We start from the raw sequence: 18486 nt of genomic DNA, 5'->3' as shown, positions 1-18486 counted from the left end.
CAAACAAAATAAGGAGATCCGGGATCTCCTTGTCATAAGTCTCTTGTGGGATGAATGACTTCATACATTGAATTATTTAACCGAAAGAATACGAAACAGAAGTCACACACCTCATTATCAAATCCTCCCACGCCTCTGCAAACCCCATCTTTAACAAAATAGCTTTTAAAAAGCTCCATTCCACTATATCATAGGCTTTACTCATGTCTAGCTTAAGAGCAACAAAATGATTTGGCTTTCTTGTTATTTCCGATCCAATGCATGCATTCAAAGTGAGCTACTACATTATCCATAATCAATCTCCATGGAATAAAAACACTTTGGTGAGAATCAATTACTTGAGCCAAAACAAGTCGAAACTGATTTGTAATTGCACGAGCCACAATTTTGTAGCATGTGTTGCAAAGGTTAATTGGCCCAAAGCCCTTCAAAGTTGATGGCTCCTTGACTTTTGGGATAAGGGTAATGATAGTAGCATTCCAATCTTTTAGGTCTCTCTGATCATTAGGAATAGATAACGCTGCTGAAATAATATCAGTTCAAATCTCAGGCCATAATTTTTGATAGAATAAGGTTAATAAACTCATCTGGCCCCGGAGCTCTTGGAAGAATGCATGTCAAACACTGCCTTGCGTATTTCATCCACTGTGAACGGTTCACATAATAAATCATTCATGTTATCCTCCACCACTGTCTTCAAAGAAGTTAACACTACCTTAATATCTTGTATAGAATAGAGAAAGAGAATAAAGTAGTAAAATATTATGTAGTAATTGCAGCCATGTTGCACTCATCATTATGTGACTCCCCATTAGAAATGAAAAGTCCATTCATACGATTTGCTTGACGACGAGTTGAGACTGTACCATGAAAGAATTATTGTTGCAATCCCCGTGATTTATCCAGTTAACCCATGCTCTTTGTTTCCAGTGAGTTTCTTCTTGATTGGTTAAATTTTCAGTTTCTTTTTCCACCTCTATAATCCGATTGTGGTTTTCGTTGACATGGATTGACCCCATTAGACTGTCAAGCTTTTCCCTCACGTTCTTAATTTTATGCCTCAATTTATTGAAGCGATTTCCAGCCCATTTCTTGAGATCCTCACTGCGCTGGACTAACTTGGCTCGCTATCCCAACTTTGCTTGAAAGAGTTTTCAAAATCCTCCTCCAAAAGCCATTTATGCTCAAAAGGGGGTGATGGGAAGTCTATTTCTATTATATCTGACCCGTGGATACCTAGCCTTCCGGGATTTAAGGGTCGTGTCAATGATGTGTGTCCACCTTTATAACAAACGAGAGTAACTGGAATGAAGTAGATGTGAGGTATAAGTTCCCACCTTTCGTTGCTGAAGCAATTTTGGATATCCCTTTAAATCGACGGGGCTGTGAGGATATAAGATATTAGAAGAGGTGGTCGAATAGGACATATACTGTCATGTCAGGATACCTTCTGGAGGTGGAGCGATCCTCCGTAATTTCAATCATCCCATCCTAAACAAGAGTGGTGGGAGCTTTTTTGGAGACTTATTATCCCGCCTAAGGTTGCATTTTTATGTGGAAAGCTTCACGAGATTTTCTTCCTACAGCCGACTTATTTTCGAAGGACATTTCTACCCATGTTATAGTCCTATGTGTAATTTATTTGTACCAATCACCAGCCGTTGTTTGATTTTCTGTCATGAATTGAGACATGTATGGAAAAAGTCGATTTTCTGGGCTCACTTATGCAGAATGTGTGCGGCCATATTTATGGATTGCGTACTGGTTCTTGGTAAAGAGTTGAGGCAAGAGGATGTGGAACTTTTTGCTATCATGGCATGGGTAGTTTGGATGGAGTCTTGCAAAAGAGCTCGTGGCAACGAGAGATAACAAGGAGTTATTAACATGGATTGGTCACATTCGCTGCTGGAAGCCTATCAGAATGCTAACCAAGTGTATCATAATGTGCATTCTACATGTGAATGTTCCTCAGAGCAGATTTCGAAAGCACCAAGAGTTTCACAGCGTACGCTTGATGTTGATGCGGCTTTGATGGGGTTAAGAATTTGTTTAGTGCTGTGGCAGTGGTTAGATATCATCTAGGTGGTGTGGTAGGTGCCAACGATCCATAGACTTCCAGGTTCAGTTAAAAAAAGGGAACTGTCAGGTTTTCGACTTGGTCTCGATTTACTATCAACCATGGGGTTATCAAATGTTTACATCTATCTATTCAGACTCTTCCCAAGAAATTCAAGGAGTAAATCAGATTGAAGATGATTTGGGTGCGGATGGCGTTTTAATACTAGAAATCATGTAAATGCTCAAGACCAAATATTCAAATCTATAAAGCATTTGAAGAGATCGGCAAACGTAGGAGCACATCATCTGGCTCGCAATGGTCTTACTAATTTAGTTCACAGATAGTGTTATTCCAGTTTGGTTTAATGATACTATAACAAAAAGATTGTCTTCATAGAACTTGAGCCATCAAAGAATGAGGATGAGGAGAACTTGAGAACTTGGGCCATCAAATAATTAGATTGAATAATTCGCGAAACTTGCTTGCCAACAGAGCTTTGTCAAAAGCAACCAGATTTCGAAATCCCATACACCATAACCATTTTGGCTTACAAAACCCTCTGTAGCGTTGAACTTGCTTATAATTAGTAAATTGATTATTTTCAGGTTATTTTATCTAAAAACCGACGGCATAGTTAGTTAGATTATACTCATGGAACTTGATAATAGGCATAGGCTGTTATTGTTAGAATAACTTCCCTCTTTTTAATCACTAGCAAGATTTTTACTCGAGTGGTATCTTCAATGAATGCAACGGTTAAGTATAGAACGTGTGCATGTAGAAGCATTATGGTCCGTCTTTAAACATACATATCCGCCCATTGTGATGGTCCAACTCCGTCTGATCTGCACACCGGACTAGTGCTGTTGTTAAGCTCGCTCATCGTAATTGAGTTTAAAGCCACAAGGAAAGTAAACAAGTTTGCCGCTGCATCTAATCTTAATACAATGAATGCATATAATGATAGAAAATGACAAACACAGAAAACAGAACCCTGACCTGACAACATAAACAGATCCTAACACACCTTTAGAACAATCTTTAAACATAAAGAATTATTCAAGGAAAAGCCCCTGCAAATGCCAAAAACTTCATTGCAGGAGCACCCTTTCTACAGACAATGAAATACTAAGACAAACTCGACTTTTCCAAAAAAAAAAAAGACCCAACTTTTCCGAATTTATAATGAATCCCGATCGATCTCATATGAAGTGTACTTGTCCAAATAGCCCATCTCCCAACCGGGTTGCCCCTCCGTAAATCTCTGAAACATCAGATCCGATACGGATGACCCACCGAACTCATCACTCTCCGCCGCCGCAGCAACCGCCTTCTTGGTCCTGGAACTCTTTGATTTCTTGGTATCAATTTTACTGCCTTCTGCAAGGCTCTGGCAGATGGTTTCCAGCTTGGCGTCGACGCTGGCCTGGAGAGGCTGGTACTCCCCGAAATTCCCACCGATAAGGGACCCATTGTGGCGAAGATGTGGAAAGTTGAGTTTCGCGTGGTCTCCTCTCAGCTTGTACGCCGCCTTGTCATAAGCCAGGGCCGCCTCCTCCGCTGTGTCAAAGGTGCCAAGCCACAACCGCGAACGGTTATTCGGTAAACGGATCTCCGCCACCCATTTTCCCCAGTGACGTTGTCTCACTCCCCTATAGAGCTTCGTGGGCTTTGGGGGTGTGGCGACTACTTGGTTCATAGAAACTGGACTTGGGCCAGGAATCATCACATCTTGGGCCTGGAACGGGGCCTGATATAGAGTAGATGACATTTGGGATTGAATGTCCTCCATTTGTGCTGCACTTATTGGGTTGAGTCCAATAGAGGGATACTGTTCGGTTAACCCCATTGGACAAAAATGGGCCGCTGACAGCCCATTCTCTGGATAGTCAAACTGGTCGGAGGGAAAGTGAGAATGGTAGGAATACGAACTGGAGGTGGAATCATAGTAACAGTTGTCATTAGTTAAAGTAGAAGAATTATTAGAATAAAAAGAAGAATTCGAAGGATGATTTGGGAAAGAAGAGGAAGAAGACAGAATTGAGGAAGAACTTTTCATAAAAGGTTCAAGTGCTTCCATCAACTCATCACCCCTATAGGGCTCTACAGTCGCTGCTGCATCGTCCCAAAAATTCATTGCAGCTGCAATTAAATTTGTTTATTTTTCCTTTGATCTAAAAATATTTTATAAAAAAATAAATAAAATAAAAAGACCTGTTTCTCACGTAAAATTAAAGAACAGGAAGTATTTTACCAACACACAGAAAAATATGAACAAAGATGCAATTTTTTTGGAAAAAAAAAAGAGGAGGAATATCCCAACGAATGAATATGAAAAAAAAAAACAAATTTTTTTGGTTATTTTTCTGGAATAAATGGAGGAATAAGTGGATTTTGAAAACAGACAACCCCTTATATCCAGTGACTAAACTAAAACCAGATTTGAGGGAACAACTAATAAGCCCTCAAAAGATGATTAAATCAATAACAAATAGGGAAAAAAAAAGAATAAATATGAATTACAAAAAAAAAAACAACAAATTTTCGCTGATTGACGACAGAAGACCAAATAAAAGAAGCAGATCTCGCTCTGAAAACACCTGGATTTTCTTGAAATCTTGTTCTAAGTTTGCTTAAGAGTTCATTAATGTACAAAATCGAAGAACAATAAACAAACCCATAAATCAAAACCTTGAAAAACAGATGAATTACAGAAAGGGATCGTAGAAGAAGGGGTGAATCAGAAGGGGGTAGATACAGAAAGGTTGGAAAAGAATCAGAAGGTGAAGTGTGTGCAAGTGAGAAGAAGAAGAAGAAATGTGAAGTCTCTCTCTTTAACTCACTCTCTTTTTGCTTTTTCTGCCGTATCTTTCATCCTTTCACCTTCCTCTCATTATATAATGGTGCCACTGCCACCCCTTTTCTTTTTCACACTCGTAATTAAAAATCAAAAATTAATTTTACCATCACTAATATCCACGTCAAAAATCAAAAGCTTAAACTTGTCTATGCCAAACGTAAGAATCTTGGCAGGTAGTATCTAGCCAATGAGTAGTGAGCACGTGTCAGGAGGAGGCAGCTGTCAGTCGCTTCAATTGGCAGGTGTCGTTTTACTGGGATTTGTACGTTTGTTGACTTTGAGGCATTGGGTTCACACTCTGCTGCCTGTGCCGTTCGACGTTGCCTCACTTGTCGATTTCATTTTTCTTCTTATTAAAAAGATTATTATTTATTATTTCTATTTTCAGGGAATTCGTAAAGTTATTCAAAGAATTATTTATATGTTTTTTTTTTTTTTGTTATGGACTTTCCATTTATTCCTAGCACTCAGGATATTTTGTTTGGATATTTTAATCTTATTGTAATTGCATGCAAATTAATTTAAATAATAATGAAACAAATCAAAGTACGTAATCATGAATCAAATTACCGGATTAATGGTTGGTTCAAATATCGTTGTCATGAATTAATATCTTCCGAAAACAAAAGTTTCTTAATTTACCAAATATGGACAATTTATTTGGCGAGAGAAGACGTATCTCAACTTTTGCCCAAAAAATTTAGCTATAGGATGGTAAAACTAGAAACCCTCACGGAGAACTAAGTCACTAATTTGAGAAAAGTCGGGCACCCCCTCTTGTAGTGAAACTTTCTTATTATGCCGATAACTTAAATTATATTTAAGATTTTGAATTTGTGACTACGGCGAGGATTATGATCATGAAGTTGTGTTGCTTACAATATTTGTTTATTCGTTGACTATTCATTCACTCCTCGTTCGATCCATTAAATATATGTACTTGCTATAATTTTCCTTCTTTAGAAATGTCAAATTATATGCATCGACATTATAGATTAAGCATAGGTAGTTGCACAAGGGCTAAGTTCAATGTTCTCACAAACATTTTTAAACGATAAATTCTTTTGTTTATGTACTCATTGTACATGTACAATTACTCAAGATCGAGGTAAAAAAAATGAAAACTCGTGAACTAAAATTGAATTTGACTTTTGGCAAAGAAGACAGAAAAACAGTAGCTAAATTAAATTTGACTTTAGGCAAAGAAGATTTTGAAAAGCTTATATTCTAGCGGGGAAAAAAGAGGGGTAAATTCGTGTGAACTAAAATCGAATTTTGCATGGAAAAGAAGTTGCTGAAATCTATCTTTTTTGACCCAGAATGATTTTTTATTAGTTAAAACTATTACTAATATTCTCTGGGCGGGACTAACACTCAAACCTCGTGGTTCTCACGTCTACCGCCATGATCTTCGATGGGACAGCATATTAAATCTCCGGCGCCACTCGCTGAATAGATAGATGCTTCGCCATATGCCAAGTCACGATTGGGGTGGACTTACGACTTGAATGTATTCTTTCCTTTAAAAACCGAAATTAAATTATTTTAATGTTTAAAATATGAAATCATTAATCTCATCTCAACATTTGACTCTTTTTAATTTATTTTGGAGTGAGACTGTCTGATATATCAATATCTCGGTCTATATTTGAAATACTTTCGACATAAAAAAAATAATACATTTTCATAAGTCGAGTCGAATAAAAAATATATCTCAAAAAAATAACATGTAAGAGATCTCATTAGAGTTTTTAATTTGTTCATTCTGTTACTTGATGAATGGATTGATGAAACCGATTTAATAAATATGCCTGCACAATCGGGGACTTGTCAACGAGGGCACGTTCACCGGTTGAACATTTTTAAAAAATGATTAATTTTTATATATATATATATAGAGGATTTATGAAACCGGATTGGTTGAATTAACTCGAGCGGTATACATATTAGACAAATGTATGGTTTTACCAGCCGAGGTTTTTAATTAAAAAACTAATAATTTACCCATAAAAAACTTTAAAATGTAGATCAAAATTATTATATTATAGTATAAAAATATCCCATCGGAATTGATGTAGGCACGTGTACCCATTTTATGGGTGAATAATAAATTGAACGAATAATGTAACTAAATAAATGATAATTTTAGTCAAAACTTCACGTGATGTACTAATTTTGAAGATGAATGAATTCAATTATATTATATATAAAATGAGTAATTCCTCTCCAAACTGTATTTAAAAGAAAATTTAAATTAAATCTACCGGTTAGGAGATCCGTCCCATAAGAATTTTTGTGACATTTAAATATATATCAATAAAAATAATTAAATAAGAACAAGAGGATAAAATGCAGCAATTATAAATCAATTAGAGGAGTTGACTGATTTATATTTAAAAGGAAAATAATATTTTTTAACTGACTGAATATATAAAATAAAATTCTTCGTTAAACACCAAACAGTTAAAAAATATGGAGGAGATCTGAGTAAGATTTTTTATATATAAAAAAAGGCAAAAACTTATGTGAGACGGTCTCACGGGTATTATTTGTGAGACTGATCTCTTATTTGGGTCATCCATAAAAGAGTATTACTTTTTATGCTAAGAGTACTATTTTTTATTGTGAATATGGGTATTGTTGACTCGTCTCACAGATTAAGATCCGTGATACGGTCTTACATGAGACTCACTCATAAAAAAAATAGTTGACCAAATTTTTAATTTTATTTAACATTTGTCATTCCAAGCACCAGCCGAGGTTTTTAATAAAATCTAAATATACTTTAGATCAGCTCGAACGTGAAGGATACTCCAATGTTTTCAATTAAATCGAACTAAATTATAGATCATTAATTTTATACCTTTTATGGTGAATTTGAGCTTCCATTTTGTTATAAGAGTTTTGTATGTCCATTCGAAGTTAAAAGTCTAGTGTTAAGGTTGATTTGTCCTGAGATTTGTTGGTTTCATGTTCGATTCAAGATGATTGCGGATAACTTTTCCAATTTATTTAAATAGATTTTATAGTTTCTTTATATTTTTTCCATCCAAGATAAGCGAATATCGAGTCAATTTTCAAGTCTCGCCAATAGTACGAACAGTTACATTATATCTTTGTATTATGAAACAATATCATACTTGTACTATAAAAATAAACTAGTACTCGAATTGATTCAAATTCGAAAAAAATATTCAAGCCAATATTTAAACTTAAATAAATATGTCCATAATACTTGAAAATAAATCAAAATTTGAGGTTGTGTTTTGGGTTGAATTTGGGATCCGTTTATTTTGAATTGATCGGAGGAAATTTTAACTCTGGTACATATCAAGTTATGATGTTATTTCAAAATTAATCAATCTAAACACAAATTTAATGTTTGAAATTCAGAAAACCGAGTTCACCTAACCAGGAAAGTTGGTTTGGTTAGTTAACTAAAACGTGAGTTCGTCCAAAATAATGTCTTTGTTGATGATGATAATAATTAATTGATGTTATATACAATTCGAAATTTTTTAATTCAATTAATTTTCATTTCAATTAGGAGCCAACGTTGAAATTTTTCCAATAGGTTTAAATTATCTTCCTATTCTCCAAATTTTTTATTTCGAGATCACTAAATTCGAATTACTCAACTTATTTATCATTATTATTATAGAGTGAGTATCATGTGAGACCGTCTCACGGATCATAATCTGTGAGATGGGTCAACCCTACCCATATTCACAATACAAAGTAATACTCTTAGCATAAAAAGTGATAATTTTTCATGGGTAACCCAAATAAGAGATCCGTCTCACAAATACGACTCACAAATACGACCCGTGAGACCGTCGCACATAAGTTTTTGCCATTATTATATACAAAAAACTGAATAAATTTTTAAATTTTTTTTTAAGATTTAAATTGATAGTTTCGGTTTCAACAAGCACCACCAGGTCCACCACAACTATAATATATCCTTAATATTATATTATAGTTGCATGTCTTATCGTTAACTTATCGATTATAACGAAATGTTAGGATATTTGGAGATTTCGATATGGTTTAAGTATATATAATTTCATATTGAAAAATATTTTATAGTTTTTTTTTAAAAAAAAATTAACTTTATTGTTTTAAAATATTATGTATTTTTATTGTGTGCGTGTGTGGACTTACATATACTAAAAAGTCTATATTTTTTCTTATCCTATGTACACCAATGAGTGGACTCGTAATAATATGTGCATTTTTGAGTCGATGAATTGTAAGCAGTTATAATATATTTTCTCTTAAGTTGTCATTATTATATGTGTCGGCATACATTGCCGTAGACACATATGTCGACATATAGAACGAATACTTGATTTTCTTTTGCCTTTTAAAATGTTAATTAATTTTTACAAAATAATACAAGCGAATAAAAGAATTTCAACTGAAATACTCTTTTATTTTAACTAATTCCCTTATTTGATTTCATTACATTTTTCATTATCTATTTTGCAGCGTAGGCAGGTTTTCTAAGCAGTCAAGCCATTTATACTGGAGAGAAGCAAACTAAAAATATTTAAAATTTATTGGGCAATAACTTGAAAATAATTCTTGAGAAATTAAAATGGAAGATTATGTTAAAAAAGTAGAAATTTCTCTTGATTTTGTAATTTTGCAGTAGCAGTTCAAGAGTCGCTTTATTTGATGTACTTACTTGTCGTGATGTCGCATTTCAAACTAGACTCCTACACGACATCACATTTATGGACCTATAAATTGAGAAACTTAGGGATGTTTCTAGTCAATATTAGTTGGCTTAATCCTATGAGAAACTTAATCACAACAAATACCAGGAATTTTGGTTGATTCATAGTCGAGAGATTAACAGCACAGTTGGTTATATTGACTTACAATGCAGCCATTGATCGAGACTACAATACTTTGCCCCTTTTCTGAGTACAAAAATCACTCAGTAAAAACAGCTTTAACATTAGACACACTCCTAAAAAACAGGCGACTCACCGACTCCCAAAAAAGCATATATGTAAAAATTTAAAATCAAATATGCGTCGACCTTCAAAGTTCAAAAAAATAAAAACTAGAGAAACAATATACACAAATAAACTTCACAAACTAAAACATGCAGTCTGAGTAAGGGTCGTAATGTCTTCTATTGAACTCCAATAAGCTGCCATACGTCCTATCGGAAACTCCCACAAACAAAGCTTCAGTGTCAGGACTGAAGGAAATTCCAGCTATTTCTCCAAACAGATCGATTTCTTGACCCCTAGAGTAGTCGGAATTAGTGTCAAAAATGTGAACAAAATCCGCTGGTTCAGCCATGGCCATGAAACGGCCGTCAGCCGTAAAACGGATGGTTCTGATTGCACCCATTCTTCCTTTAAGTATGGCAAATGACTCTGACAGGTTCCTTATGTCCCATAATCGGCATGTAGTGTCCTGGTTTCCAGTAGCCAGGACATGGCCGTTTGGATGCCAAGCTGATGCAAACGAATAATCAAGGTGACCCTTTAGATTGCTAACAACCTGCATCATGAATATTGTCAAAACTCAACTGAATTATAAACCTCAAGCCAATGTCAACGACGAGAGTCACACAGTAAGACTGACCTTGCCCGACTGTGCATCGGCAATCAGACATTCTGCACTGTCACCAAGCACTGCAAGCAATCTTCCATCAGGACTGACAGACGTGTTCTGCAATTAATGGATAAAAATTTATCCAATTAGTTGCTTGCAAGGCAAAGTTAGATTTTTTCAATATGATTCACTTACATTTACAGACCACGGAAAGGTAAAACGATTTAGGCATAAAAAGTTTGAAGCGTCCAAAACCCTGACTTGAGCATCATTGTTTGCTGTCACAACTCTCGTTGAACCACTGTCAAAAACATATTACCAAATACCATCAAAGATGCTGCCTCAAACAACAAAAAAGGTAGAATTTGCTATCAAACACATTGTTTACCTAGGATTGTGATAAATGTCCACTGCGTTGGTAATGGCATTCTCATCGGTTGATATTTTTGTGGCGAATGCAACTCCAGGTTGATCTAGATACTGCAAATAAAATATAACTACTGTAAGCTTTTGTAACAATTTGATTACAATGGCAATCAATTTATTCAATTTCTCGCATCAAGGTAGAAAGAGATCCTACCTTGCAGATAAGCTCTCCTTGAAATCCACCAGCCACCATTAGATTGTCCTTGACAGTCATGGTGCTTATCTGAACCCTCGTTATTGTTTGACCATCGGGATGTTTCTGCATGCAGGCTAATACATTCAACACTCTGGAATCTCGTTAAATTCCTAACATATAGGACAAAATAGCTGGAATGAGGGAACTCACCAAGGCTGGGACGATAGGTTTAGCCGCATTAAGGACCTCTTCACCTCTCCTAAGCAGAGGAGACCAGTGCATTACAGAATAGTTTTGCATAAGATACACATCATGTTTTGAAGTTGCCCACAAAAGATTCCTCAACTGAAATGCATGAACATCCAGTTAAAAGGTGCATAAACTTTATCATAAGCATATATCATACAGAGAACTGACTTTAATCAAGTCGAGACAGTGTGACAAGGAAACAGAAATTTAAAATGTGGCCAGAAATGAAATGAGTAAACACAACATGCCAGTTCTGACAAGTCTAAACGATGGTACATTAACTAATAGTTTAATGAAAGAAATAAGATGGATGAAGATTGAAGGACTCAAAAACAACGATACAAAGACCCAAACCATTTCCCAGCACAATAATCTTTTCATTGACTTCCAATGATAGAAGATTACGAAATGTAGGAACGCAAAACTAAAAAGTAAAAAAAAACCTATGGGCCTATATTAAGTACAAAAACTCAAACTTAAGCTGTTTCATAGTCAAATCACTTCACCCTATGAAACCATGGTTGCTGCTTTCATATAACAAGAAAACAACAGAAATGAACCTAGTCATTGTAATGCGGTTGGACGACTTTAGACAACACACAAAAAAATTAAAAAAACGATGATCGACTTAAGATCAAACTTTAGATTCAACCCATTATCAAAATCACAATTTAGCAACAACAAGAAGGTACAAAGCCGAGCAACACAAAGAGGTAGAGAACTAAATAAGCAATACAAATGACACAAACCACAATAATAATCGCTGATGGGAAAGCAAAAATAAAAAACATGTATGCACCTAAGCCAATTGAAGACTTAAAATTAAGGTTAGTTTGCTCTGCACAGTGACTGCAAACCCCTCCCAACATTGCTATTATAGTCAAGGAGAACAAAAAGAGAGAAAAATCACGAAATGTTTGGTATTGAAAACATACTAGATGAATAAAAGAAGCTGACGATTGACATCTGAATTGATGAGTTCAAACACATTCACAAATTAAGGTACTCCATGATAAATTAAACAAATTATCCAACGCTCATATCAGATTCAACCATCCGAAGAGAAAAACAAGGGTATGCCAACTAAGAATCAATCAACATAAAAATGTGTTTTGAGTGCTGTGCATGCATACCAAACCAAAAACTTGCGTAAAGCACAAAAGAATCATAATCCTGAAAACTAACAAACACAAATACCAAGTCTTCTCTTAATGATCAAATTTCCTATCATACCATATGCAAAAGAATCCATATCTTGCTGGTGCTCAGACAAAACTGCAATCTGCTGAAATAAATATAAAAAAGCAATTCGATGCCACAGGTTAAACTACAAGGAATAAGAATATAACAAATGTATTGCAAGAAAAATTATGTCATATATTCTAGTTTTACACGTCACATGGAAACAGAAATTTGTAAATGCTGGTCCTTCAAAGTAACACAAACCACTCTATCAAATAATCTCCAGCATATTAACAAGAAAATATAAGGTCAACTAGATGTCAACTTAGTGAAAATGAAATCAATGAAAAACTACACGTTTCTGAATGCAAAACCAAATACCATAAAACAAGGCTGCATAGTGCCGTAAAAATAAGGTAAATATAAAAACAAAGTCAACAAAAACAAAGTAAATCCCGTATGCATAGAGACGAAAGGTGTGTTAGCTCCCGTATCTATCTGAGAGCCAAAACACACATTCATACACGGCACTCATTTCTATCTAGGTTTCACCCTAAACTCCTTCACTCAGTGTCAGGTTTAAATCATAATTTAAAACAATACATATAGTCTATAGAGTAGCAATTGTGTTGTCTCAAAATTAGTCAGAACATGTGCCAGACATACTTAACCCCAGTCACGTTCTGAAGATGTGGATCTTGTGCTGTGGCACGCTATTGAATTAAAACGAGCATTTCATAAAGGCAGACCAATGTTCTGCATAGCTACCATTTTATATATTGGTAAAGCCAAGTTATTCACCATATGCATAGATTGCCACAACTTGGTTTATAAAATCCTGTGGTTAGATAGGTGGCATCAAACATTCAACATTGTACCTTCCAAGAATCTTCTAAAATAGGTATTATTCAAGCAACTCTTGGCAAGTGTTAATCATCTGCACAAAAAGGATTCGGTGAATTCAAGCCCAGCTCAATGCTACCAGAACTGGGCAGAAACAAAATCGCCAACCAAATTAAAATTATCCCATTGAAGAGCTACTATATTGGGAGGGGAAAGATCAATGCTGTTACAATTTTTGTCACCCCCTCAAAAGTTGATAAAGAGAATTATCTGAAAAATTCCTATACTCCTTGTAGAACAACAACACGACTGGCAAAAGCCCCTACGTTCGTCAGTAGCATACATAAAAAAATATAACCAGTCATATTTGCTTTAGAAATCCAACGATATTGGTCAGAAGCAAGGATAGTAGCAAAAATAAAGGTCTTTGCCATGGAATACCAAGTAAGTGAAAAAATCCAATGGACTATGAATAAAAACAGTATTCATAAAGTCCATAACTTCAAAAATCTTGACGTGCTCAGATAGAGATGCAGGGAAGTAATTAAACTATCGAAATCAGCTATGCTCTGAAAAACTAAATTCCTTGTATCATAAGGGAAAAAAAACAGAAATAACAGATTGAAGAATCAAACTGAGAAACAAACCACCCTATTGGTGACTCTACTTTAGTCAAGGTCTCAAAAGCCGGTCAAGCAGAGCTTGAAAATGTTTAGATTATGTAGAAGTACGCAATGCAAAAATTATGATGCGGGTGAGGTATGCAATTAGATTTTAAATAACAATTTTATTTGACATCACGAATAGATCAATGTAAATTGACTATTCAAAAAATCAATTTGAGCAGCATATGAACGTTCTTTGAAGAATATAAAAAAAACCTCATCTTGACTCACGTGATTCTAAGTAGTAAAAATGACTTTCCATCAAGAGATTTCACATATTAGAAGATGAGAAGGATGGATATAAATGTACCTGAAAATGTACTATTGTTGATTTCACAAGCCTCGTGTTGAATTGAAACTTGTAGAAGTTGTGGCCTTTATCCACTTCTTTACACTCCTATCATATGAAATTTTTTTAAAAGTAAAAAATAGCAACACCCAGTAAATTATCAATTTTTTTTCCAAATAAAAATCCATTAAAATACAAGAGATGAAAGTGAGACTCGTATACAACACTACAAAGAACATTCCAACACAAAAATACAATACCTTCTCAAGGTCTTCGTGGGAAAGCGAAAGATTCTCGTAGTTCTTATATTGCTTCAATCTGGATTCACGATACTTCTCTCTCGTAAAATTCAGCCTCTCCCACGGAATACCCTGTATATCCTTACCGTTCTTAGCTTCTAAAGCCGACGTATCGGTCTTCGGCTTACTCTGTTGAACAAAAATAATTAAATAAATTCGAAAATTTTTATGTAGCACATAGTTAAAAGAAAAGCTAGAATACTCCAACACTTTCCATTTTAAAACGTCTGTAACAATTTTAAATTCTGTCAAAGGAACAATAAATATCTCCTTCCCGTTCCTTCAATTGAACATTTGTTTTAGACTGATATTACATAGAATGAGGGAGAGGAAAACATCATCAAAATAATATATATATATATATATATATATATATATATATATATATATATATATATATATATATATATATATATTAAAAGGAAAAAGAAAAGGTATTCAATTTTTGCACATAATAAAATTCTTGAATAATGTAGTACCAGTTCGAAGTCGTCGTCAAAGTCAGAGTCGACGGAATCAACATCAGAGAAAGTGCTTCCGCTTCGAGGAGAGAAGCCATCGTCTTCTTCAAAGCTAGTTACATCAAAGTGGTCGTCATCAACATACACCAGATCATTGTTCTGAAACTGCTCCATCAGTTTGTCAATGAAAAAACTAAATGGCAGCAAGGCTAGTTGATATAAAGATCTCTGCAGCATATATTACAAAAAAGTTATTAATCACACGTATCCTGTCTAAAATAAAGTAATTCCTGTTCAAATAATAATAATAAAAAGCAATTCCACAAAAAATATACGAATTACACACTAACATAACATAAGAGAGAACGGAAAACCTGCATGATAAAGGAAGGAACATCAACGAAGAACAATGATTGCGATCAGCAACAAAAACAAAAAACAAAAAATAAAAAACAAAAGTACACGAAATACATCAGGCAAACCTTCCAAGCGCCATACCTCCAAAATTCAAAAACAACACGGAATACGTAACAAATCAAGCATAAAACATACAAATTCTCTGAAATTCAGAAGATTACCTAAAAAAAAGGCCACCAATCGAAGAAAATAATTTTCCAAGGACAATTTTATAAATTATTATGAACTGCTCAAACTTTCGCTTTTCAGAATTCTTCGGCCGAGATTTTTATCTAATCTAAAAAAGTAATTATAGGAGGCAATTAGAGAGAACAAGAAAAGGAAAGAGAAATTTTTTAGCCTGCTATCGTAGAAGAGCAAGATCCGAAAAGCCCTAGTCCGGTACTTATAGATGGAGCGGGGGTTTCTCGTGGGACCCAGTATTTGTACAACGGGACAAAACGGCCGTTAAGACTCCCGTTTGCTACGACTTCTTTTTTTAACATTAAATATATCATTTTATTCAACATAATGCGCACTATAATATATATATATATATATATATATATATATATATATATATATATATGTGTGTGTGTGTGTGTGTGTATCACGATTCATCTTCAAAAAATATCTCTTCAATAGAATATTCCCTTTAATAAATAAACTTAAAACATCTAAAAAAAAAAGAATATGTTTCATTAAAAATAAAGCACAAAATTATTTCATTTTAAATATATGAAATAAAAAACCATTTATAAATTAATAATAATAATAATAAATTTATAAATGTTGGTGTTATCCATGATATAAATATATATATAAGTAATTTAATCTTTAGTGTTTGTGTTCTGGAGCGAGGGGGACCTCAAAATGAAATGATTTTGGGATTAAAAACACAGCTAATGACAACAAAAAATAGTTCATATCAAATAAATACCATAAAATGGCCCGAAAGAAAGCCAAGGACGGACTGTTATCTTCCCTTTATTCGGATTATTTGTTGTAAAATGGACAATAATTTCCATTGATGCGATCCTGGTGAAATGGGTGAGCCGGGTCGGGAGCTCCACCGGATCTGCTATCAATATAATGATGGGAATAAGAGCAATGAGATATATCTCCGTAATATGGCTTCAGCTGTAACCTGCACACAATGAAAGGAACTCGTGAATGGGCGCCGGAGGGGTGTCCGGCGTGACCACTCCGATGCTTAAGTCAGCAGGGTACTCAAGCAATAAAACCAATGTAGCCAAGTGATGGCTGTGTGATTGGTGTGAATGAATGAATGAATCCCCTCCAAATGTAAAGAGAAAACCTGGTATTTATAATATGAGGAGTAATGATGACCTCGTTCTCCGTGCTACCTAACTACTAATTATAGTAGGACGGCTGAGCACACCCTATATTCTGACATGTCAACTCATCGGCACGGTGTCAGAGATGGGACAGTCGCCCACATCCTATTCTGTTAGTATACTCGAGTGCGGTGCTCATACCGAGGTGGCCGGGTAGAATGTCTCCCTGGAGATTTATACAAGAGCCTGGGCCTAAGATTGCCCGGAGAGTAGAGCATGGGCTTGCACCTGCCCGGCTCCAGAAGAATCCACCTGCAGACTTACTCGGATTTGGGAATCCATTTGATATTCCGGGTCATCCATGACCCGGGCTCTTACAAGGGTATCATCACACATCCCTTAAATAGTCGGGCTAGAGTCATACTCGCTGTCCCGATCAGTCATGCTTGGATTCCCAAAGAGACAATCGATTTTGTTCTATAAAAGCATCGGGGGCTTCATGTCTCCCAGAAATGAGATGAAATGCCGGAGTCTCGTGTCTCATGGACTTGAGATAAGATGCCGGGGCCTTTTGTCTCTCGGACTTACTGAATAACCAAGGTGCGGAGCCTTGGGCCGGGGAGCAGGTCCCGGGACTTGGAATGGTCGAGGTGCGGAGCCTTGGGCCGGGGAGCAGGTCCCGGGACTTGGAATGGTCGAGGTGCGGAGCCCCGAGCCAGGGTGTAGTGCCCTGGGCTTATCAATAAGCAAGGTGCGGAGCCTTGGGCCGGGGAGCAGGTCCCGGGACTTGGAATGGTCGAGGTGCGGAGCCCCGAGCCAGGGTGTAGTGCCCTGGGCTTATCAATAACCAAGGTGCGGAGCCTTGGGCCGGGGAGCAGGTCCCGGGACTTGGAATGGTCGAGGTGCGGAGCCCCGAGCCAGGTTTGAGAACCCTGGGCTTATAAATAACCAAGGCGCGGAGCCTGGGCTTCATGAATGGTCGAGGTACGGAGCCCCGAGCCAGGGTACGGATCCCTGGACTTAATAGATAACCAGGGTGCGGAGCCCTGGCCTTCATAAATGGTCGAGGTACGGAGCCTCGAGCCAGGGTACGGATCCCTGGACTTAATAGATAACCAGGGTGTGGTGCCCTGGCCTTCATAAATGGTCGAGGTACGGAGCCCCGAGCCAGGGTACGGATCCCTGGACTTAATAGATAACCAGGGTGTGGTGCTCTGGCCTTCATAAATGGTCGAGGTACGGAGCCCCGAGCCAGGGTACGGATCCCTGGACTTAATAGATAACCAGGGTGCGGAGCCCTGACCTTCATAAATGGTCGAGGTACGGAGCCCCGAGCCAGGGTACGGATCCCTGGACTTAATAGATAACCAGGGTGTGGTGCCCTGGTCTTCATAAATGGTCGAGGTACGGAGCCCCGAGCCAGGGTACGGATCCCTGGACTTAATAGATAACCAGGGTGTGGTGCTCTGGCCTTCATAAATGGTCGAGGTACGGAGCCCCGAGCCAGGGTACGGATCCCTGGACTTAATAGATAACCAGGGTGCGGAGCCCTGACCTTCATAAATGGTCGAGGTACGGAGCCCCGAGCCAGGGTTGAGAACCCTGGGCTTATAAATAACCAAGGCGCGGAGCCTGGGCCTTCATGAATGGTCGAGGTACGGAGCCCCGAGCCAGGGTACGGATCCCTGGACTTAATAGATAACCAAGGTGTGGTGCCCTGGCCTTCATAAATGGTCGAGGTACGGA

At 36.6% G+C, this 18486-nt stretch overlaps 2 protein-coding genes across 9 annotated transcripts; both read right to left on the bottom strand.

Moving 5' to 3' along the window:
* Positions 1 to 3214: 3214 nt before the first annotated feature.
* Positions 3215 to 4943, bottom strand: LOC140842544 (ethylene-responsive transcription factor RAP2-13-like). Its single transcript, XM_073210529.1, has one exon. It carries the CDS (start codon positions 4194 to 4196, stop codon positions 3240 to 3242), a length of 957 nt encoding a protein of 318 aa, XP_073066630.1. The 5' UTR covers positions 4197 to 4943; the 3' UTR covers positions 3215 to 3239.
* A 4799-nt stretch (positions 4944 to 9742) lies between these two features.
* On the bottom strand, positions 9743 to 15827 carry LOC140842500 (uncharacterized WD repeat-containing protein C2A9.03-like). 8 transcript variants are annotated; one of them, XM_073210461.1, is made up of 10 exons: positions 15625 to 15827; positions 15065 to 15274; positions 14547 to 14714; positions 14308 to 14394; positions 11269 to 11403; positions 11077 to 11181; positions 10885 to 10976; positions 10692 to 10797; positions 10527 to 10613; positions 9743 to 10442 (listed from the first exon to the last, which is right to left on the bottom strand). In XM_073210461.1, exons 2-10 carry the CDS (start codon positions 15218 to 15220, stop codon positions 10029 to 10031), a joined length of 1350 nt encoding a protein of 449 aa, XP_073066562.1. In that variant the 5' UTR covers positions 15221 to 15274; positions 15625 to 15827; the 3' UTR covers positions 9743 to 10028. The 8 variants fall into 8 exon arrangements, with proteins under 8 accessions (XP_073066562.1, XP_073066578.1, XP_073066584.1 ...); XM_073210477.1 differs by lacking the exons at positions 14547 to 14714; positions 15065 to 15274; positions 15625 to 15827 and adding exons at positions 12541 to 12592; positions 13368 to 13426 and having other exon boundaries at positions 14308 to 14400; XM_073210483.1 differs by lacking the exons at positions 14547 to 14714; positions 15065 to 15274; positions 15625 to 15827 and adding exons at positions 12541 to 12589; positions 13368 to 13426 and having other exon boundaries at positions 14308 to 14400.
* Positions 15828 to 18486: the final 2659 nt, after the last annotated feature.

Source organism: Primulina eburnea, chromosome 1 (genome assembly GCF_022965805.1).
Source record: "Primulina eburnea isolate SZY01 chromosome 1, ASM2296580v1, whole genome shotgun sequence".
Lineage (NCBI taxonomy): Eukaryota > Viridiplantae > Streptophyta > Magnoliopsida > Lamiales > Gesneriaceae > Primulina > Primulina eburnea.
Note: the sequence above shows the minus strand (reverse complement) of the source record. Positions and strands in the feature narration are given on the sequence as shown.

Excerpts from the sequence above, each read along its gene's own strand:
- LOC140842544 (XM_073210529.1), bottom strand. The coding sequence starts at position 4,196 with ATGAATTTTTGGGACGATGCAGCAGCGACTGTAGAGCCCTATAGGGGT.
- LOC140842500 (XM_073210461.1), bottom strand. The coding sequence starts at position 15,220 with ATGGAGCAGTTTCAGAACAATGATCTGGTGTATGTTGATGACGACCAC. Across the intron at positions 11,182-11,268 it reads AACCTATCGTCCCAGCCTTG|AAACATCCCGATGGTCAAAC; the intron begins GTGAGTTCCCTC and ends GCCTGCATGCAG. Across the intron at positions 10,614-10,691 it reads CCTTTCCGTGGTCTGTAAAT|AACACGTCTGTCAGTCCTGA; the intron begins GTAAGTGAATCA and ends CATTAATTGCAG.